A 22,634-nucleotide genomic window follows, 5' to 3' on the forward strand; every position below is an offset into this window, starting at 1 on the left:
GCCTGTAGCCAATATGAGGCATCTGAGCTTTGATCTCAGACACTAACATGTCAAGCTCTGCCGGTATCACAAAACATGGAATATGTTGCTCATTTCCCACCTGACTTCTAACCAGGTTGCACAGTTCCCTAAGGGTATTGACTATGTTAACTGTCAACTCTATCTGTTCTGCAATGTGTCAATGAGTATAAACTCATGGGTGCACAAGAAATGTAGATAGTCAAGGTCTCCATCAGGATGGCTCACCACATATTGCGTCCTGTTTAGCAATCGCTCATATATGTGTCAAAGCATGTTCTGTTGGAAAAGTAAATGTTACACAATTTATCTTTTAAAAAATCATTGTGCATTTCTGTAAAGAAAATGTAGTGAGGTCAACATATGAGCTTAAATTAAAAATGACAAAGCTATGTTCAATTTCCTGGTTTGACTTCCTGATAAGACATTCTTATTAAAGGGTTAACAAGTATTAGTCCATCCCTTAATTAATGATGAATAAATAATGAATAAGCATAATATTTGGGTTTCATGGTTGTGAAAAATCTCTCCTTTCTACACCACAATAAGTTATTAATAAAGCATTAAAAGTTTGTCATTATCTTATAAGTCATCAGGTCTGCAGTTATAAATGATTATTAATTTATTCATCATCGTCCGCTTTTCCGGGGTCGGGTTGTGGGGGCAACAGATTCAGCAAAGGACCCCAAAATTCCCTTTCCCGGGCCATATTAACCAGCTCTGACTGGGGGATCCCGAGGTGTTCCCAGGCCAGTGTGGAGATATAATCTCTCCACCTAGTCCTGGGTCTTCTCCTGGGCCTCCTCCCACCTGGACGTTCCTGGAGCAACTCCCTAGGGAAGCGCACATGTGGCATTCTTACTAGATGCCCGAACCACCTCAACTGATTATAAATCATTAATAAAGGGTTAGAGTTTGACATATTCTAAGTTATGATCCAATTTATAACCCAAAATAAATTACGTATAAATTATTTTTAAAGCATTAGGCTAAAATGATTTATTAGCCAATTAAGCTGTTAATTAATGCTCATAAACCCTTACAAAGGGCATATATACTATAACAGGATAGTCAAACCTAGAGAAATTATGAGTAGCTAAATATGAATCTCAATCTCCAGTAGTCATGCTGTAGCATAACTAATATTTGAAAAACTTATGGTGGAGGCTGGAGCAGACTTCATTTTATAACATGTAGTAGCTCATTAACTTAACTTCCTTGAAAGGAATAGGTCAACATTTTTGTATTTTAGCTTGCTGCCCCACTCTCTGGTTCAAGAAAAGTCAACAGAAACCATTTTTTCAACTGTGCGTGCATTTTTGAAGAATAAATGGGCAAAGCTTGCTCATCGCTAGTTAGCTTAGCTCGAATACTGGTAGTCAAAGGGTAGTGTTAGCCTGCCTCCCTCGACTGTATGACTGTGGTGAAGTTAGTTTGAAGTTGGGTATTCGACAGACATTGATAAGCAACGTCTTTTCGTCTCCAACCTAAAACCAACGTCAACTGCGGTGTCGGAACAAAGAGCCGTCACGGCACTCCCCAGTTTCCTTCTGGATGTAGAACTTCATAAAGTGCAAAAAATATAGAGCGCAACATAATGTGGTACATAAACAAGTCCCAACAAGCGCACAGGAGCATTTAGTGATGTTGTTAGGGGAATTGCTGTCTTAATGTGTTAGATGGTTATGTTGCTGTTGGTACTACAGTTTCTAAACACTGTTAAAATAAAATAGAAAATAGAAAAACACGGTGGCTTCTATTTTGTTTTTAGTTGCCTTGCATAATGTAGGCTACAACACTTGAAAGCCAAGCATATTATGATGGATATTTATTTTTGTGCCGCAAATATGACGTTAAGACACTCCTGAAGGAAGTAACGTTAATAGCACCATTAAAATTAAATTAAAATGAAAACTTACGTGAGGTTTGGCTTTGGCGGTCCATGTTGGCTGGCCATTCGCTCACGGACTCCCATAAAAGTCAAGAAGGGGATGTCACTTTCTTAACCGGGGGGAGTGGCTGAACCGGGTTACGGGACGCTCTAAGAAGTAAGCGAACGCACCTGCAAATTGACAGCGATCTTTTTATTGGTCAACACTTCAACTGGAATCGTACTGGTTGAGGATTTTTGATAGGGTTGTCACAAAAAATCCAAGCGCACAGCAAAAATCCATAAGCAGACAAGTCGAGAGCGCACAGAAGAAGTGCGAATGCGAGGAGAAGTGTTGAAGCTGAGAGCAGGAAATCTGTGCGAGCAACAACATAATCTAAGTGCGAGCAACAATATATTTGCGCACAAGCGTACAGTTTGAGCAGAAACAGAATAATTGTGAATGCAAGAGGAAACAATTTGAGCACAAGAAGGAGCTATTTGAGTGTGAGGGCAGATTTTGAAGAAAAGAATGACAAATCTGAATGTGAAATCACCAAGTAATGCGAACAAACCGAAAGACCACGCTCTTAAATAAAGATAGTAAAATAACTCCATACAGTATCGCCTGGGAAAACAACGTGCACTGAAAAAAAAAGGACTGTCGCTCCCTGAGACGCTTGCCTCCAGCTGTACCCCAATATCCCTTGTGGCCACAGGGGTATTGCAAAAGAGCAGTGCCATCTAGTGGCAGTCTTCTCTTTCCAACCTGGATACATCTATATTAGCTTTGAAAGGGACGTAGCGTTACGTTTGTGTGTGGAGCGGGCGTAGTGAGAATGTCGGTGTGCGTGGCTAGAGGCTTGTAGTAGCAGTTATTGTGCATGTTGCAGTCTGTGTGCAATAATAAATGCCAAAAGTTCCATCAAGAGGTCACCGTGTGGTTTTCATACCGAGGGGTATGTCCCGGAGCGAGTTTTTGCCCTAGAGAAACCGTCTCCCTGCTCCCCGACTACAGTCCGGACGACGGGCAGGAAATTAAATGAAAAGTACTGTTCAATGTCAGGTAATATGAACATTGCACTAAGTAGACCCGCTTTCTCTTATTTCTGGTACGGCAAGTTTTACATGATGAAGTCCAGGACCTGGAGGACACTGAAGGTTGTCTGCCACGGAGCAGAGCAGAGCACTGAGACCAGACAATCCCCGTCAACAGCTAGAGAAGCAAGTAAGCAGAGGACTGAGTCGGCTTATGATACTGTAGGTTGAGAATGAAGTGGTTGCAAACTTATGTATGAGAGCTACTCTGAAATCCATATGGCAATGTTGTAAAAAATCTATCTATGCCAGGTGTTTTTTTGTTTTTTTTACAGATTCTGAACCTCAGAACTACTTGTTATGATCTTCAATATTTATCTAAACATAGTCATAACACATCCATATGAAAGAGTGCCTGGTCCACCAACAAATCACTAAAACAATTATACTTGGCTCCCAAAAAAGGTGACACAGAAAACTAAACTAAAGAGCTAGGAAACCCCTGTACATATGCTGTTTATGCTAATATTATAATATATATATATATATATATATATATATATATATATATATATATATATATTTGTTATACTGTATGATGTTTCAAACAAATAAACAGGTGTCATGACACACTGTTGTCATTATTTGTGCAGCTCGTAAAGAGTTAAATGTAATTTTTGGAGCAGGTTATGCTGAACATAAATAAAAAAATAAACATTGATATTGCACAAAATACCGTGTGTGCAAAATGTAAACCTCCATATGTGGCAGCCTGGACACAGGAGTCATGAAGTTCTGGCAGACACAAGTAGGGTGACCTGCAACGGGACGGCCCGGTGGAGGAGAATCTGCTGATGTCAGGTGTAGCATAACAGCAGGCTTGTGTCAGGTCGCTGCTCCAAGCTTAGTCCTTGAATTCTGGCCTGTACAGTAACACATGATTAGATTAGATACATGATAAATGATTCGATTCACACTCATAGTGTGAGCCAACAACACTCTCATCGTGGAAACTCTGACGTGCTAAACAACATGTCATGAGTGTTATACAAAATTCACCTTCATTGTAGTAACAGAAAAAAAAGGGCAGAATGTCACACAATATGGCTGAAATGCGCTGAAGTTTAAAAATATAAACTCAAAACAAACTTTGGCTGTGTAGCAAAGCTAACCTTGTTTATGTTTGAGCTTTGCCTGCAGCAGCCTGTTGCCAACCAGCCAGCAGCAACTAACTGCATCACAGCTCTATTTTAAATGATACATAACACTAACATGTTGGCATGATAAATGTGCCCACCAACAATAGCCATGTTGATTGTTTACGTTCATATTATGATAATATCATGTGTTTTCTTACTTGTGAATGAGTCACGAATAGTCAGTTAGCGATGTTGTGATTGGCTCGTGTCTTCCTCCTCCGATGCAGTCAGGCAGCAGTGCGCGTTCATGTGTTGTGGGAGGAGGGGGTTTGGACAGAGGTCTGAAGGAAGCAGGTGGGATTTTGCGGATTATCACAATCGCCTACCCTAACTTAAGTACCTAAAAGGGTGGAAATTTTAAAACCAAATTAGCCATTGCTTTGTGAGAACGCAAACTTATGTTAGTATTTTAGTATATATTTCAAACATTTGTGGGGGGTTTTAAAATGTGGTTTACTTGAGTCATAATTTAGCTTAACAGGGCAAAAATTTAAGAGGACATACAGATTAACATCATAAAACTTGTCAAAAAAGGTAGACTGAAGACTAATCTGAATATCCCGCAAGAATGATGTCACTTCGTAAATGTGGATTCATCGGTATTGTACATTTTTTTTGTACAGTAGGTAAAAAAAACACAAACTAACAGGGTCGAACATGATTTCCAGGACACAGTTAATTATAGAATAAATAAATAATAAATATTGTCTCCACCTGTCTTTATTTATAATTAAAATGTTTTTAACTTGTTCTGTACAATAATAATGGGGTTTTTCAATTTATTAATAAAATATATTGCAAATTTGTCTCATGAAAATTGCTTTGGGGACATCATGTAGTAGCAACAATTAACACAAAACAGTTTTATGCATTATTTTGAGTAAATGACATACTGAATACCTCAATCAGTAATAAAAGCATTTTGAAAATAAATTGTATTTACTTTAATTAAAATATTGAATTATATCCTGGGGACAGAAAAGTCACCAATAGCCAGGAATAAATTATTTAGCCTGTGTTTTACTCTACAGGAGATTGCTTGGGGCCCTAGTATGTCAACATAATAAGGAGAAAGGAAAAGAGGTGGGGGATCATATTTTAAATGCATTACAACACCCCCTCTCTGCCATTTACACTGATTCCTTTCTTATGGTATCGAGGAGGTTCTCAGCTCGTAGACGGAAACCTTTCGATCTCATAACATAACAGGATAGTTATCAAAACTTTACTCCCACACAAGTTGATGATGTTGTTGATAGTGCAGCAGCCTCACTACGTTCCACATTTGACACTGTCGCCCCTCTGAAAAAGAAGACAGTCAAACAGAGGAGGATAGCTCCATTGTTTAATGCACAAACACGTGCTTTAAAACAGACTCACCTAGTCTGGAAAAGTATTTCAATTACGTATAAGAAAGCCCTCCGAAATGCTAGAACCAAATATTATTATTCAATAATAGAGAAAAATAAAAACAACCCCAGGTTCCTCTTCAGCACTGTACCCAGGCTAAGAGAGTAAAAGCTCTACTGAACAGTCGATTCATCCAACTCTAAGTAGCAATGATTTCATGAGCTTCTTTACTAATGAGATTATTACCTTCAGAGAAAAAATTTACCAGCTTCTTCCCACTAATGGTACAGACACACTGTCCAGTACAGTAGCTTCTGAACCAACAGTATCGCCTAATTTATATTTAAATGCTTCTCCCCTATAGACCTGGCTGAGCTGACTTCACTTGTCACTTCATCCAGGCCATCAACCTGTCTTTTAGATCCTATTCCATCGAGGCTATTTAAGGATGTATTACCTTTAATCAATAGTTCCATATTAGATCAGATCTATTTATCTCTATTAACAAGCTATGTACCAAAGGCCTTTAAGGTGGCAGTAGTTAAACCTCTGGTCAAAAAAACAACTCAGACCCAGATATCTTAGCTAACTATAGACCCATATCAAACCTCCCCTTTATCTCTAAAAACCTTGAAAAAAAACTGTTCCTAAACAGTTATGTGACTATTTACACAGGAAGAGTCTGCTCGAAGACTTTCAGTCAGGTTTTAGAAAACATCATAGTACAGAAACAGCACTCCTGAAGGTTACCAACGACCTTCTCATGGCCTCAGACAGTGGATATGTTTCTATTCTCGTCCTTTTAGATCTTAGTGCTGCATTTGATACCATCGATCACAAAATTCTGTTACAGAGACTAGAACACATTGGGTTTAAAAGAACAGCACTAGAATGGTTTAAGTCCTACTTATCTGATAGATTTCAGTTTGTTAACGTTAACAACAAATCTTCCATTCATACAAAAGTGAGACATGGAGTACCACAATGTTCTGTACTGGGACCGATACTTTTCACTTTAATTATGCTTCCTTTAGGCAATATTATAAGAAAACACCACATCAATTTCCATTGCTACGTTGATGATACTCAGCTGTATTTATCTATAAAGCCAGATGAAACTAATCAGGTTGACAAACTTCAGGACTGTCTTAAAGACATAAAGGCCTGGATGACTTATAATTTTTTACTTCTAAATTCAGAAAAAACTGAGTTCATTTTACTCAGCCCTAAACACCTCAGAGAAACATGATCTGATCATATAGTTACCTTGGATGGTATAACCTTGGCCTCCAGCTCTACTGTGAGAAACCTTGAAGTTACCTTTGACCAGGACATGTCCTTTGACTCACACATGAAACAAGTCTCTAGGACAGCCTTATTTCGCCTGCGCAATATCAAGAACATTAGAAACATCCTATCTCAAAAGGATGCTGAAAAACTAGTGGACTGGACTGGACTACTGTAATTCATTATTGTTAGGATGCCCCAATAAGTCTGTGAAAATCTTCCAGTTAATCCAAAATGCCGCAGCACGAGTTCTGACAGGAACTAGAAAAAGAGACCATATTTCTCCAGTGTTAGAATCTCTGCATTGGCTTCCTGTAAAATTCAGAATAGAATTCAAAATCCTGCTCCTAACCTACAAAGCCCTTAATAATCAAGCCCCATTGTATCTTACAGAGGTCAGAGTTTCATATTATCCCAATAGATCACTTCGCTCTGTAAATGAAGGTCTACTTGTGGTTCCCAGAGTCTGTAAAAGTAGAATGGGAGGCAGAGCCTTCAGCCACCAGGCTCTTCTCCTCTGGAACCAGCTCCCAGTTTGTCAGGGAGGCAGATACCCTCTACATTTAAAGTTAAACTTAAAACCTTCCTGTTTGATAAAGCTTATATTTCGAGCTGCTCAGGTGTTTAATAAACCATTTCTTTATTATGCTGCTATAGGCCTAGACTGCTGGGGGAACTTATATATCATGAGATGAGATGAGATGAGATTCAACTTTATTGTCATTACACATATACAAGGACTATATAAGTATAGAGTAACGAAATGAGGTTTGGCATCTCACCAGAAGTGCAATAAGCAGATAGTGCAAGAGTCTGTGCTATGTACAAAAGTAATTACAGAATTTACAGATAGGATTAATGGGATGCTATAAATATAAATAAATACTATAAATATAAGTATAAGTGTATTCTACAGATTATAATATACAGATTAAGATACAGTGAACATGCTATGCTAGGTAACAGATAATATACAGAATATACAGAATATGGACAAATGTACAGGTCGATAACTTATTGAGGTGATATGAACATACTATACAGATTTAGTTGCAGTGGACAATAATACAAGTGGATGAGAGATGTGTGTGTGTGTGACCAGGAGGAGTGGTGGGGGGATGATGGGTGTGAGGAGATATGCAGGGGCAGGGGGGTCAGCGGGGGGCAGAGTTCGGAAGGGAGACAGAGTTCAGAGTTCGGGGGGCAGAGTTCAATAGAGAAACAGCTCTGGGGAAAAAGCTGTTCTTCAGTCTGCTGGTTCTGGTCCGAAGGCTTCTGTAGCGCCTACCAGAGAGCAAGAGGACAAACAGTTCGTGGGCAGGGTGGGAGGGGTCTTTAAGGATGCTGCGGGCTCGACGCAGACAGCGTTTCCTCTGGACGTCCTCAATGGCGGGAAGTGGACACCTTGTGATGCGCTGGGCAGTTTTTACCACCCGCTGTAGCGCCTTACGGTCTGCGACAGAGCAGTTTCCGTACCAGACTGTGACACAGCTGGTCAGGATGCTCTCGATCACACAGCGGTAGAAGTTAGTCAGTACAGCTGAAGACAGGTGGTGTCTCTTCAGTGTCCTCAGGAAAAATAGGCGTTGGTGGGCCTTCTTAACCAGACTGGAGGTGTTAGTGAGCATCTCTCCCTCTCTCTCTGCCCCCATGTATCTAGATTACATGTCACTAACTCTGTTTTCTCTCTCTCCTAGTGTATCTCTGACCACAGAGATGCAGGATCCAAACCCGTCATTATTATTATGATTACTATTATTATTAATAACATCATTGCATTTAAACGTGTCAACTGTTATAAAACTCCTCTCTCCCCGGATATGTTTACAGTACATGTCACTAACCCTGTTTGTGTTTTCTCTCTCTCCTAGTGTATCTCTGACCCCAGAGCTGCAGGACTCTAACCCATCATTAGGGCCCGAGCCAAGCCTGTAATTATTATTGTTATTATTATTATCATCACTAATAATAACAACCACATAATTGCAATCTTTTGTAATTATAAGTGTCAGTCTGGTAGAGATTAAACTGGCGGTTGTACAACTGTCCTCTCTCTCTCTCCTCCCACCCTCTTTCTGCTCACCTCGCCTCTCTTCCTCCTCTCTCTCCTTATCCCAACCGGTCGAGACAGATGACTGCCCACAACTGAGTCTGGTTCTGTCAGAGATTTCTTCCTGTTAAAGGGAGTTTTTTCTCTCCACCGTCACCAAGTGCTTTGCTCATTGTGGGATCTGTTGGGTTTTCCCTGTAATATTGACCTCACTATGTAAAGTGCCTTGAGACAATGTATGTTGTGATATGGCGCTATACAAATAAAATTGAATGGAATTGAATTGAAGTCATGTTGTCCGGGTTGATGTTTTTCAGGTTTCTTAAATGTATTTGGCGTTTTGGCTTTGTGATCCGACACTTCCAGATCGTACACCAGCAGATGTCTGATGGGGGCAGTTGGAGTGTGCCCCCTCTGTTGGGTGGGGACGTGGACATGCTGTTTGAGGTTGAGACAGTCCAATAATTGTAGAAGTTCAGCTGCAGGGTGGCAGAAGGGGGTGTCAAAGTGAATGTTCAAATCTCCGAGTATGATTCAATTTGAAGATGTGGTAGAGAGTGAGGTGAGAAGTTCATTAGTAGGCTATTCATTTAAGTTGCTGGATTGTAACTCAGACATTTCAGTTAAGTTCTTACCGGACACCCTGCAACGGGCCAGATTCCAGGTAACCAGTTCGTATTTGCAGTTTTTTTTTAGCCAGTAAAGTTGCCAGAGGCAATTTTAGTGTTAATTGTCTTTCATAAGGACACATTAACATGTGGACTGGAGGAGCCAGGGATCGAAAGATCAACTTTCCGGCTTCTAGCCGATGCTCTCTTTCTCCTGAGTCGCAGCCACCCAATGTGCTGCAGAAATTAGCTCTTTGTATCCAGTCAGTGTGTTACTGAACCATGCTGCTAACATCCTGAACATGGACACTGCCACCCTCCTCGGTGGACCACCACCGTTCTCATAATCCACCCAGCTGCTAAATTGCTAAAGTCCTTACCGGAGCAGGGCTGTGAGGAATGTTTGGTCAACTGCAACGCACAAGAGCTCACACAAGTGTCGACAACATGCTGCATCCAACCCTCCCCGTCGGCTCCTCCTCCATCTCCTCCCCCAAGCATTCTTGATGGATAGAAAAGGGCACAAGCCCTGAGCTATCGTCCAAGCCCAAGACTATACTATACTACTACAACAGGACAATACAACAGATGTATTCATGTAATCCTCTACCAGGGTGAGCTACACAATGAGACAAATGTTGGACAGCTGTGAGTAAACCTCGTGTGAAGAGGGTTCAGGCAGGTGAGAGGTGCTGGATGTTTTCTGACTCGAGGTTAAAGTGGGCTGGAAACAAACAATGTACTATGTTACGATGTCGACATTCATTTTTTTGTAATTTGAATTGGAATATGATTTCCTCTTGCTATGTGCCATCTACAGCCATTGGATTATCCAAAAAAGGGTCAGCTCATCTGTTTTGACAGTTAATCTTTTCACTATTAAAATCACAAATAAAAGAGCAAACTGATAAAAAAAAATTACAAGGTGTGAATGCAAATCAACCAATTAGCATGCAGACATCAGGTCTTCACTCTCTTGAACTTACTCAAAAGTGATAATATACAAGAACACACTGAATTTAAAGTGTTACATTGTTTACCTTTTAAAAAAAAAATCCTTTAATCCATACTATTATAATCTTTGTAATCCCTTTTCTCCGATTGTTTTTTCTACTTGGTTCCTACTAATGATGGATTGGTGGTCAGTGTTGATGCTGTTTGTCTAATGTAAAATCAAAGACAGTGTGAGACGGCTGCTGTGAAACTGCTCCTCATCTGAACATCCACTGTCACTCACATTCTGTCCGAGAAGAGTCTCTGAAGGGTAAGGGACCCTGGTTTAATAAAAGATTCAAATGTCAAACTAACACAACATGCTGTTCTTTTCACTCCATGCACACATTACACATACATTCAATAATTATACATCAAAAATAAGGAATATGTCACAACCAATTATGAAGGAACAACACTTATGTTCTTACATAACTGTACTAGCTAGACACTCATGCAGCTTGGTGCAGCTCATGCTGCAATTGAGGCTTTTCCTGAACTGAAAACTTAAAACAGACCACCTGCATACACAGTGCTGACGGTTTACAGCCTCCTGTTCACATGTTGCTGATGTGGTCGACCATTGTGTCAGACGACTTCCACACTCCCACCAGCAGCGCACAGAGCGGGCGGAGCTTGTTCAGTGCAGCGTTCCAGGTGTCGGGGTCTCGATCCCCAGGGTTCCTCCTGAGGTCGAGGACCAGTCGCTGTGGGGGGCGATGTGAACTCAGTCTGTGAGCCAACTCCAGCAGCTCAGCAGGCCGAATGAAGTTGGAGCTGTTAAGGACACAAGGCCACACATGATGTCCAAAAAAATTGAATATATATAAATTTTTAATTTAAAAAATGAAAATTTCATATATTCTAGATTCATTACTCGTAAAGTGAAGTATTTCAAGTCTTTTCTTGTTTTAATTTCAACGATAAAACCTTACAGCTTATTAAGATCTAAAATCCAGTATCTCAAAATATTATAATATTTCCTTAGATCAATCAAAACAGGATTTATATACATAAATGGCCAACTAGTGAAAAGTATGTTCATTTATGCACTCAATAATTGGTCGGTGCTCCTTTAGCATGAATTCCTGCATCATTGTGGCGAGAAGGGAGTCTGGGACCTAGACGAATTCTGGGAGCTCATTTAATTTGCTCTGCCAGACTACCAATGGAGGGGAGAGAAATCTTGCCGGTCACGCGGAGAGAAGCTACTTATGTAAACAACCAAAGCTGCCACTGATGAACGAGCATTTGACTTAATGTAACTAATATTTTAAAATTTCTCCCACAAAAACGGCAACAATGGTTCACAGACATTGTGAAACTATCATCACAGACATCTCCTCTCTTCTCTCATCTGTTGACATTTTCATGTCACTCAACAGACACCACATTATTTGTTGCTCTCACTGGTTGCAGCAGTGTTTCCCCTACCATTGAATTAGGGGGGCGCCCCGTCCCTCCAATGGGAGCCCCCACCCCCCCCAGGTGAGAATCTGTGCTCAAAGTTAAAAAGATGCTATTAAACAATAGTATTTGAATTTAAATACTTCCTTTGTGTTGATTCTACATTAATTCCATAATTTTACATTTAAATATCCATTATTATTATTAAACTTCCATCTTAAGAAAGAAAATGTGATTAAACGCGATTAATCACAGCAAATTGTGCGATGAATTAGTTGTTGTTTTTTAATTGATTGACAGCACTAGTTATTAGTTTAAAAAGATTGTTTGTTCATTTAAGTAACTTAGATGAGGATCTGATCATTTTTTGAACACATTTGTGTGCATAAAGTAAATGAAGATCATTCCAAAGGCTTCACTTAGTTTTTCTTGCCTCTGGACAACAAAGACCTTCAAAATAAAAAATAAATACTGTGTAAAGTTTTTGAAGTAGATTTCAAGTCCCTTGATATTTAATCGTCATACTCAGACATATAGCTCCTCCGTCAGGGTTCAGAGTCAGACCATCGCAGCGCCCCCCCGAATGTTTTTGGCTTGTAGACGGTTGAAACTGAATTGCCCTTTGGAATAAATAAAGGTGTTTGAAACTGAACATGATTATAAACGTTTTTGGTTTTTTTATCTCGCGAGGATGAGACCATGTGAAGACGGGAAAAGACGGTTACTGTGCAAACCAGGTAAATTGTCTAGCCTTTTATCACGGAATTGCGAATTTACATAAGTTGGCAAAGCGTCAGGGAGAAGAGAGTGCTGAATTTCTTAAGATGAATAGGAGGTTGTACCATGACAGTTACATAGAGTTTGGCTTCATAGAGGCAATGGATAAAATTAGAGTCGATTGTGTCATTTGCATAGAAAACTGCAACTTGTATTCTATGGTAAAAATATGGGTCCATCAAGAAATGGTTGGGAACCACTGGTGTAGAGCTTTGTTTTTGTTCTTGGGTTTTGGGATATTTTTATCGACAGCACTTTGGTCAACTGTTGTAGTTTTTAAATGTGCAATAAATTTGATTTGATACAACCTTTACTTGTAAAGTAAAATTGAATGTTGGATAAGAATGACCAAATGATGCCATCATAATTGGAAATGTGATGATTTTTAGGTATATAGTGTATACTTCACTGAAATGGCACTGAGTTAAAGTAAATACACTGACTGTACACATACTGTTTATGACATGAGGCAGGTCTCACCTGATGTCGAGCCATTTCACTGTGCTGGGGGAGGGTCCTGAGAACAGCTCGGCCAGCACACACACATTCTTTGCTGTAGACATATGCAGTGATATTAGACAGGCAGATGAAACTATTCAGAGTTAGGCTACATCCACACTACTAGTTTTAGTTTTAAATCACATCACTGCTGCAACGTTCGTTTTAAAACAGCATTTTAAAATGAAAACATATTAGTTTGAATTAGGGGTAGGCGATCTGGCCAAAAGATCATATCACCATCTTTTGGGTTAGAATCACAATCCGAGATCTGAATCACAAATTTTTATCGCCATCTAGGCTATCCCTCCAAAAAAACAAGTGAGCAAAAAAAATAAAACTACAACAACAATGGGGACAAAAAACAAGTGAGTTTCTAATGTCAGGAAAAGAAAAATAACAATAAGATGTATTTTCATCAATACCGTTAGCAGCGCCGAATATGATGATATATATATAATAATAAAAATGAATATCTTTTGGTTCTAGTGAATGCACACGCAGTTTTCTGTAACGAGCAACTTCCCCGCGATCTGTACGATTCCTCTGAAAAGCAGGTCATATCCCAAATTAAGATCGTCAATGGCATAAAATCTTCAGTTCGCACACCCCTAGTTTGAATGTAGTGTCAGAGGAACAGCAAAGCACACATACCAGTCACATCTCTACTAAACGGGAATGAAACTGAGGCTGTTCTCACTTGACCTGACTCATCAAACTATTATCAAAACCCATTATAGTTGACATTTGGGATGCACGATATATCAGCAGTCAAATCGGTATCGGCCGATGTTCGTCATTTTTTAATAAATCGACATCTGTCCTATGAGCAAAACTGCACCAATGTAAAAAACCTATGTCTAGCTGTTGATTTTTGTTGCCAAGCAAAGTTTGTATGGGCACGTGACAAGACAAACGCAGCGAATGATTGTATGTTACATGGACTGTGGACTGTATTTATATAGCGCTTTTCTACCAACCTTCGGGTTTGTGGACAAACGGCTCTACGTCCAGAGCCACAGCCGCCCCCCCCACATGCTGAGGAGGACAGGAAGCGGAGGAGTAACTAACATGAAGCACACAGCAGGAGACAGGAGGAGAGGGAGAAGCCATCGTTAGCTGCAAAAGCTAACTAGCTAAGCTACGATGCGGAGAGCAGATAAGAGCGTGTCAACCGCTGTGAGTTAGTTGTGAGGGTTTAGACTAAACAAGGATGAGTGGAGTGGTTAGTTGTCCCAGTAGTTCGAGGAAACAGCAGTGTTAAAGAGAGACGAGGAGGAGCGGTGGCTAAACACAGTTCACAGAAGCGACAGCAACCGGAAGTGACACCATACGTCACCGCAGCATGTCCCCAATTAAAGTAACTTTAGTTGTTGGCACTTTGCAGTTTGATAGACTGCTGTCGTTTCATGGTCGCTATGTATCCCAAATACTGTTTCAGTGCTTGTGTCAATGTCTGTTTTAAATATTCTCAAGTTTCGTTATCGAGAATATAGTCACGAAATGTTTAAATATTTTTTTATTTCACATATTTCATAGATGTGACTTGAAATGTGCTTGAACAAAAAAAACAAACATGTTTTGCCCTTTAAAAAATACTAGTGTTGGTTGCTATGAATATTAGCAAATTTCATTGTCATAAAACCTTATCAGGATATTTGTATTTACAGTCCTTATTTGTATTTATGATCCTATTTCATAAATTTTTAGTCCAACTGGACTTTATTGAACATATACACTTGCTTAATGTTGTAAAAGAAGACTACAAAACGTTTCTATTTGTCACTTGTGTTTTTAAATGGTGGCCTTGTAATTCTGATTCATGGGCTTTTCCAAATGTTTTGGAAATAAAGAGACATTTTTCAAATTCAGTTTTTGTTTTAAAATATGCATAAAAGTGGATTTTAAATAGAAACGTGTTTTATAGAGATCATATCGACATCTGTAAATATCGGTTATCAGCCATAACTGCAATGTTAATATCAGTTATCGACATCGGACAAAATTTTCATATCGGTGCATCCCTAGTTGACATTAATGGTTTCGATCCACGAAAAAAACTCCTGAAAAGGATTAGCAACTACAGCTGGGTAAACACTGCTTAGAACTACTACAAGCCTCCCATAGAAGTTTTGGTGCTGATGCCTCCCTGAGCTGAATCCTGTTGTGGGACTGATGAGGACTGTGGAGGGTGAGCTTACCCAGTCGATTCCGAGCCAGGCTCAGCGTGTGGAGAGAAGGCACCGTCTTCAGAGCAACCACCAGCTGCTGCAAACAATGCTCCGTGTCACTGCACTCATGAAGCCGGCAATCATTACAGCGCAGCTCTGAGGGAGTCAGAGGTGATTTTCATTATCTGGCATAACTGAACCAAAAATTGGCTGTCCTGATAACTTGTACTACTAAGCTGGTTATCAACTGTCCCAGGTCACCCTGGGCTTTCCAACATGGCTATAAGCGTGTTCATGTGGAAGAGGCGGAGTCGTCAATTACAAGCGACATTGTCAGACCCATGACTTAAGTTGTTAATATGACACGAGAAGAAACAATGACATCTGCAGGTAAATTCTGTTGAAGCAACATCAAAAAGTGACAAAACTAAGTGAAATGATTAAACAACTAGAATAGAAAAGTGCAATTGAAAGAATTTTTGATACTTAGTCTGAAAAATACTATAATGTAAATAAGCATAGACATTTCATCAACTTTATGATTGAGAGAATATTTTTTCCCTTTTGTCTGATGATGAACAAACTATTGTTTAGAGAAGTTGAAGTAATGAGTCTGCTGCTAAAGCAGAGAGTAATAGTTAATGAGTGATGAGATAAATCAGACTAAATTGTTCATTATAATCATAGGAAATATTGATCAGTGTGTGGATTATCATTTTCTGATATAATATATAGTATTTCATTTTTATTTCCATTCATGCCTGTTAATTCTGCTGCGCTTTACTATTTTTCACTTTGTCCCCGTCAGGATCCTGTAGAATGATGACTCTGGTTTTCCAGTGATATGATTGGCCAGTAGTTCAGCAGTTGACAGGTTTTGATCTGTTAAGTTAGTGGTTCAGCATAAGTTACCATGGACAGAAACCTTCGTAGGACAGAAACAGTCAAGTTACCTCAATAACCACAAATCCTGCTTTGTAGCACAGGCCGTGGTGTGTTTTAACCTGATAGGATACTTCTGTTTTTAAGTGATTTTAAACTTTATATTAAATCTCTTTAATTGAACCTTGGGGATTTAGGTGATATAGTGAACAGAAGTAAATCTATGTAGCCACTACCAAAACTGCATTCAAATAAGAACTTTTTTTTTTTCAATGAGCAGTCAAGTAAGAAAGTGTTTCCACTGAGTATTATTGAGGATGTGTTGAAGGTGGACACAGTCAAGTACAACATCTTAAGGTTTGTATGGATGCAGAAGACTTCAGACATAGTAGAAAACAGGATGGCTTCCTCAAGACAGGGAGGGGAGGAGCTGCTTTGTTTGTCATATTTGGCTGAGCAGAAAAAAGATTCTCAGGGAACACCATTTGTATGTCTCGGCACTGCCTTAGAGACAAATTACAAAGATGTAGACAGCAATGGATCTCTACCCAGCCTTTTGTCACAACAGTGAAAATGACTACATTTACATCATGTTGATGCTAAAGGCCATGCAGGCAATGTCTACTTTGTACTATTACTCTGCAATATCTAAAACTGTATGTTCTTCACACACAGAGCCATCTCTCACAGACAAATGCCGAGCAGCAAAGGAACTAATGTGAGCCTCACAAAGGACACAGAACTCCATTAATATGTCTTTTCTTTTTCTCACCTTCCAGCTTGCAGTCTCTCAGTAGATTATGGATCTCAGGGAGACAATCAGACAGCTTCATGTCTTCCAGGTTGAGACTCCTCAGGCAGGTATTGGACTCTATCAGTAGAAAAAAATGTCATTACTTCATGATACATGACACTGATACATCATCCAGGCTGCTGTTACTAAACTACACAGACTGCACTACACTAATAGAAAACTTATCTTAGACAAACAAATTAGACATGCACATTACCTGAGATGGTGGTGAGCAGCTGGCTCAGAGAGGAGCCCGTTGGTAACCTGATCCCAGCTATGTGAAGTGAGGTGAGATGTGGAGAGCGTCTCAGCACAGATGTGATGAAGTGTACATCTGTCTGCAGCTCACCTACTTTGACTGTCAGCTTCTCCAGGGGCAGCTCTGCTCAGAGTAAATCAGGACACAGAAAACTCAGCGTTAGCATTAACTCATTCTGACCATGTTAACTGACGTTGTTTTCATCTTAGACCTAAGAGTCGCTGATTCTATTGAACTGGACAGCTGCACCTCCACTAGAACGTGTCTCCATTATCGTATCTATCGTGTCCACACTGAGATCGATCCAGCTCACATCACATCCCACTTTTGTTAGTGCAGGTCCAAAAAACACAACAAACAACAAAAGATAGAAGAAGAATAGAAGAGGATGGTCTCCATCAGTGAAGCTGTGCTTCAGGAGGTAGAGAGCTGGTAGTATGTATGTGGATCGATGACACAATTACATTAACTTTTCTGTTGAATGTGATCATAATGTGTCTCTGGCCTCCTGCAGAGGTGTTTGGACTGATCGGATCAAACAATCGGTCTTCAATGTGTCTTGGCTGCATTTACACCTGTACTGTAAAGCACATTTAAATGCAGTGTAAATAGACTAATAGACATTTTTCTTTTATCATGTTGATATGAAATAAGAATCATAGAGCATGATGCGATGATAATGTCTTGGTCACAACGCTTCAATAACTAGATGTAACTGACTCCAGAGCTGCAGGATCCTTATTGTTATAAATTATCATCTGCACTACATTCATATTACTATTATCATTAACAATGTCTTTACATGTATGTGGCAGTATTATTATTGTCAGAAACAGTCAAACAATTGCCAACTATTTTGATAATCGATTAATCGGTTCAAGTATTTTTTATGATTAAAAAAAAATAATCCAAATTTTCGGATTTCTGCTTCTTAAATGTGAATACTCTCTGGTTTCTTTGCTCCTCTATGACAGTACTGAATATCTTTGTTGTGTGGACAAGACAAAACAAAACATCATGTTGGGACTTTGGGAAAACAATCGTCATTTTTCACCATTTTATGGACCAAACAACTAATCGATTAATACCAAAAATAATCGACAGATTAATTGATTAAATTTCTCTGTAATTTTGTGAGGTCTCAACCTCACTATGTAAAGTGCCTTGAGACGATGTATGTTGTGATTTGGCACTATACAAATAAAATTTAATGTAAGGGATTCTAAGCAAAACTCTGTCTGTTCGTATTTTTTTTAAATTAAGATTGGTGAGTTCTTTATGTTGTTATCAAACTAATAAAAACCTCAAATATCAATATCATAATTTGCTTTAATCTATAATCTTAAAGTGGTTGTTTGCTTGTGTAAAATCTTTAATTGGTTGCTCTCTAGACCTTTATATTTTCTCATCACAGATTCCTGGCATCTGCAACTTTTCAGTCTATTCTGAAGCATCGGGTGGTTCAACAACTACTACTACTTACATCAGCTACATCAGCATATGCAATCACAATATGGCAATCTCAAAGCTTTCTTTTGCAGAGGTTGTTTTCTTTTTAACTTTGTATTAAAGCCTAAAAATGACATGAAAACATTGCACAATACTGAGATGACTTTCTTACTAACCAGTGTTAGTCTAGTTAGTTAGTTAGGTATAACTGAACCGGTACAAGAAACCACAGCAACAATATGCTTTTAATCCTGCTCAATTTAATCATAACTCCACTTGAGTAGAAGCATGATAGCACCTTTGTCTGACTCTGCAGTCCTGGGATGATATGCTTGGACGAGCGTTCCCCACATCATGGTCTGGATCTCCACATGCAGGGACGTCACCTTGGGGCATGCGTCCAGCAGCATCTCCGTGAGCTTGGCGTTAGGCAGCACACCAATGTTGAGAAAGGTGAGGCAGCTGCGGGAGCTCTCAGACAGCTGCTTCAGGGCTCTGGCTAAGCCCAACACATCAGACTCCCTGAGGGTCACTGCATAGACACACAGGAAAACAAATCAGTGCTGCGCAACTCAAATGATTCTATATTTCATTATGGCTAGCAGAAAATACTTACATATATTTAATGTCAATGGTAATGGACGGTATTTATATGGAGCTTCTCTAATCTTATCGACCGTTATTGCCGTGCTTTTTCATACACTGCCAGCACAACAGTCAGAGGCAATTTGGGGTAAAGTGTCTTGCTCAAGGACACTTCGGCATGCGGACTGTCATCACAACCCCGACTTACGGGTACATTCATGAACTAACTTACCAGAGCTGTGAAGAGTAAGAGACCTAAGACAGAAAAAAGTGGGCAGGGCGGAGTTCAGCACTCTGAGGGTGACGGACCGACACTCCCTGATCTCGAGACAGTCAATCTGTCCCCATGTACAGGCCCCTGCCGAGTGATCATCACACGGAGAGAAGGTTCGACAGAGAACCTGAGGGTCCACAGTGAAATCTGGACCTGGTTTCCAGTTTCCAGATTCCTCCTCCTGTGATGCTGAATCCAACATGGAGCGTTTGAATGGGATGACTGGATCGTCCTCATCTTCTGAAGCTCTGGTCTCACGACCTGCGCTGCAACCAGCGATGTCTGCTCTGGCTGCAGCGGCTTGTGATATAGAGCTTTCCCTCTTGCAGAGCATGAGGCTCTTCAGCTCAGGAGTTGCATCCTGAGATCCCCTTCCATGTAGGAGCCAGGCCAGTGCGATCGGACACCTCACATCTACGACTAGTTTTTTAGCCATTCCGTGGTCCAGCAGCCGATGGAGAATGTACAATGACGTCTGTGTCTTCCTCTTTGATACATCAATGGACTGCACCACAGCAACGCTCCTGATATGCTTCTCTAGGAGGTTCAGAAGAGGCTGCTGCTCAGCAGTTAACCTTTGAAGGGGCTTGTGAAAGTTTGCATTGAGTAAAAAATGTTTGATACATTTAGCCGCAGCCCACAGGAAGGATGATGTGCTCAAATTTGTGATGTTTCTTTCGACGAAGTGGTTTGTGAAGCCGTAAAAGACTAGCGTGAAAAGTCGACTCATGACTTCATGTTTGGCCCTTTCTTCTGTGTGCAAGTCTACTTCCTGAAAATGGAACACAGGACACTAATCACATTAGAGCTGCAACAGTTAAAAGATTAGTAATCGACTACTAAATTAATCGCACACTATTTTGACGATCGATTAATCAGTTTAAGTAGTTTTTATGAAAAAAGTAAAATTGTCTGATTTCAGCGTCTTAAATATTTTATATTTTATATATTTTCTGGTTTCTTTGCTCCTCTATGACAGTAAACAGAAATATCTTTGGTGTGTGGATTAAACAAAACATCATCTTGGGTTTAGGGAAACGAGATCGCCATGTTTCACCATTTTATGGACCAAACCACTGATCGATTAAACGAGAAAATAACCGTCAGATTAATCGATAATGAAAATAATGGTTAGTTGCAGCCCTGAATCACATATGGATTCCAGATGTTACTACACACGGGTCTTCATTTATTAAGGAGACATTACACCTACATAGTTAGGTCCATACATGTCCTGCAGGATTCCAGCCCAACCAGAGTGAGTTGATATCCCTGAGAGAAGGCAAACAACAATTACATTCAATATAAACTTCATTGAGAATTCCTCTGATCGAATCAAAAGGGACTAAACACTCTTACCTCTCTGGTTTAGCTCAGGCTGAAGCTCATCCAGCTGACACACAGTCAAATGTGGAAGGAGATCCCTTATGAGAGGTGCCGGCAGATCTAAGTTGTGGCAGATCAGTTAGTGGACATCACAGCAGCTCCAGAGTTAAGTTGAAGCAAAACTGAACTAAACCAAAAACACCTGTCTGTGAATGAGTGCTGTGACACCAGGGGGACAACAAACACACCTTTTAACGTGAGGTGCCTCCGAATTGACAACGGTCCACATTAGAAACCAGACAGTCATTGTGTTCTTTTTTAACAGCCTGAGACTGTTTGATCAACTTCAATTGCCTTCATGTCAAATTGACTATTGTGAGATACCTCTGGAATGATTGCAGGAGTGGAGCGTTACTTTGGAATATTAACTAGCATTGCCACAAACAGCTACTGTGAACCTCTCCTTCACAGACTAGTGATATCGGTCCCATGTTAGCTTCTACTGACGGTGGACAGCTAGCCGCTCGTACTCCCAAAGAGTAACGTTGAAGTAACGCCACAGAAACACTTCGTCACTTACCGAGGACAGCCCGGAAGTCCAGAGCAGAGAAGTGTTTCCTGACAGCACGGAGACATATTTCCTTCAGACACGTCTGCGTCACGTTGGTCGGCTCGGCTCTGCGCATAGTGCAGCATTCGTGTGTCTTTTCTTTGTCTAACGTCGTGACTTGGGATGCTCACACCTGGCAGGACACATCGTGGGCAGGTCGGCAAAGACTGTTCGGAGCTCAAGCTGCTCCCGGCTGCTCCCGGCTGCTGCTCTGAGCTCCCCTCCAATAGTGTCGCGTTGCTTCTTCTTCACGTTGAGCGGCGGTTAACATCACATCGACATGGCGCATTACCGCCACCAACTGGTAGCTTTTGTTGGGGGATTGATTGCGGGCAACAAACAGACTGTATTTAAAAAGGCCACAAATCAGACGTTTTGATTTGCTCAAAATTGATCAGACAAATGAATAAATGTAAAATAATCCCTGAACAGACTCTGGTGCAACCCTGCACTATTCCTCCTTTATCTTTTGTTTAATAATTTATTAATTAATTTTTTTTAAATTTACAGTTACATATTAAAACGTATTTTGGCAAAGAAATTGCACTCAATAACAATAATTCATTATTTTTTCAACCTTTTCAGCAATGAACATTATATCCTTAGCCTACTAATTATATTATCCAAATTTTAAATTCATAAAATGAAACTCATAAAGAAATCACCCTCTTTTATCATTTCTCAAATCTGAGCACCTGCAGAGAGGAAGCTGGAGTAAGTATGTAATGTTTATTTATATAGCACCTTTCACAGACTCCAGTCACAAAGTGCTTCACAAGATAAAACATGGTTCAATTCAACACTATCAATTTTATAGCACCAAATTGTTACATCAAGTCTCTTTACCCATTAAGGTCACAACCTCGCAATATAAGAGAAACCAGACAGTTCCCACAATGAGCAAGCACTTGGCAACTGTTAAGAGAAAAATCTTCTTAACAGGAAGAAATCTCTATCAGAACCTGACATCTGCCTCGACCGCTTGGAGCGAGCAGGGGTGGACTGGCCATCTGGACGTTCTGTTTTGATCAAGGGCTTTTTTTTTAAAGACATAAACAAAATACAAACAAAGCTAATCCCGAACATCTACCCACCCACCCACCTACCAGACCAACACAATTAAAGCCGGTCACTTTGAAAGGAGAATAGGATTTTAATTTTATTTAAAAAAATAGAATAATAATAACAAA

General features: G+C 40.0%; 1 protein-coding gene across 6 annotated transcripts; it reads right to left on the reverse strand.

Moving 5' to 3' along the window:
- Positions 1 to 10,669: 10,669 nt before the first annotated feature.
- LOC118318357 lies at positions 10,670 to 21,683 on the reverse strand. 6 transcript variants are annotated; one of them, XR_007030991.1, is made up of 12 exons: positions 21,415 to 21,682; positions 20,868 to 20,954; positions 20,722 to 20,780; positions 19,467 to 20,280; positions 18,948 to 19,181; positions 17,159 to 17,323; positions 16,921 to 17,019; positions 15,297 to 15,422; positions 14,076 to 14,133; positions 13,078 to 13,150; positions 11,099 to 11,190; positions 10,670 to 11,068 (listed from the first exon to the last, which is right to left on the reverse strand). XR_007030991.1 is itself a non-coding variant. In XM_047333326.1 (11 exons), exons 1-11 carry the CDS (start codon positions 21,518 to 21,520, stop codon positions 10,971 to 10,973), a joined length of 1,953 nt encoding a protein of 650 aa, XP_047189282.1. In that variant the 5' UTR covers positions 21,521 to 21,681; the 3' UTR covers positions 10,670 to 10,970. The 6 variants fall into 6 exon arrangements, 4 of the variants coding, with proteins under 4 accessions (XP_047189282.1, XP_035503822.1, XP_035503820.2 ...); XM_047333326.1 differs by lacking the exon at positions 14,076 to 14,133 and having other exon boundaries at positions 21,415 to 21,681; XM_035647927.2 differs by having other exon boundaries at positions 11,029 to 11,190; positions 21,415 to 21,681.
- Positions 21,684 to 22,634: the final 951 nt, after the last annotated feature.

Source organism: Scophthalmus maximus, chromosome 7 (genome assembly GCF_022379125.1).
Source record: "Scophthalmus maximus strain ysfricsl-2021 chromosome 7, ASM2237912v1, whole genome shotgun sequence".
NCBI lineage: Eukaryota > Metazoa > Chordata > Actinopteri > Pleuronectiformes > Scophthalmidae > Scophthalmus > Scophthalmus maximus.

Excerpts from the sequence above, each read along its gene's own strand:
- LOC118318357 (XM_035647929.2), bottom strand. The coding sequence starts at position 21,520 with ATGCGCAGAGCCGAGCCGACCAACGTGACGCAGACGTGTCTGAAGGAA. Across the intron at positions 20,955-21,414 it reads GGACTTCCGGGCTGTCCTCG|ATCTGCCGGCACCTCTCATA; the intron begins GTAAGTGACGAA and ends GCCACAACTTAG. Across the intron at positions 17,324-18,947 it reads GACTGCAGAGTCAGACAAAG|AGCTGCCCCTGGAGAAGCTG; the intron begins GTGCTATCATGC and ends TACTCTGAGCAG.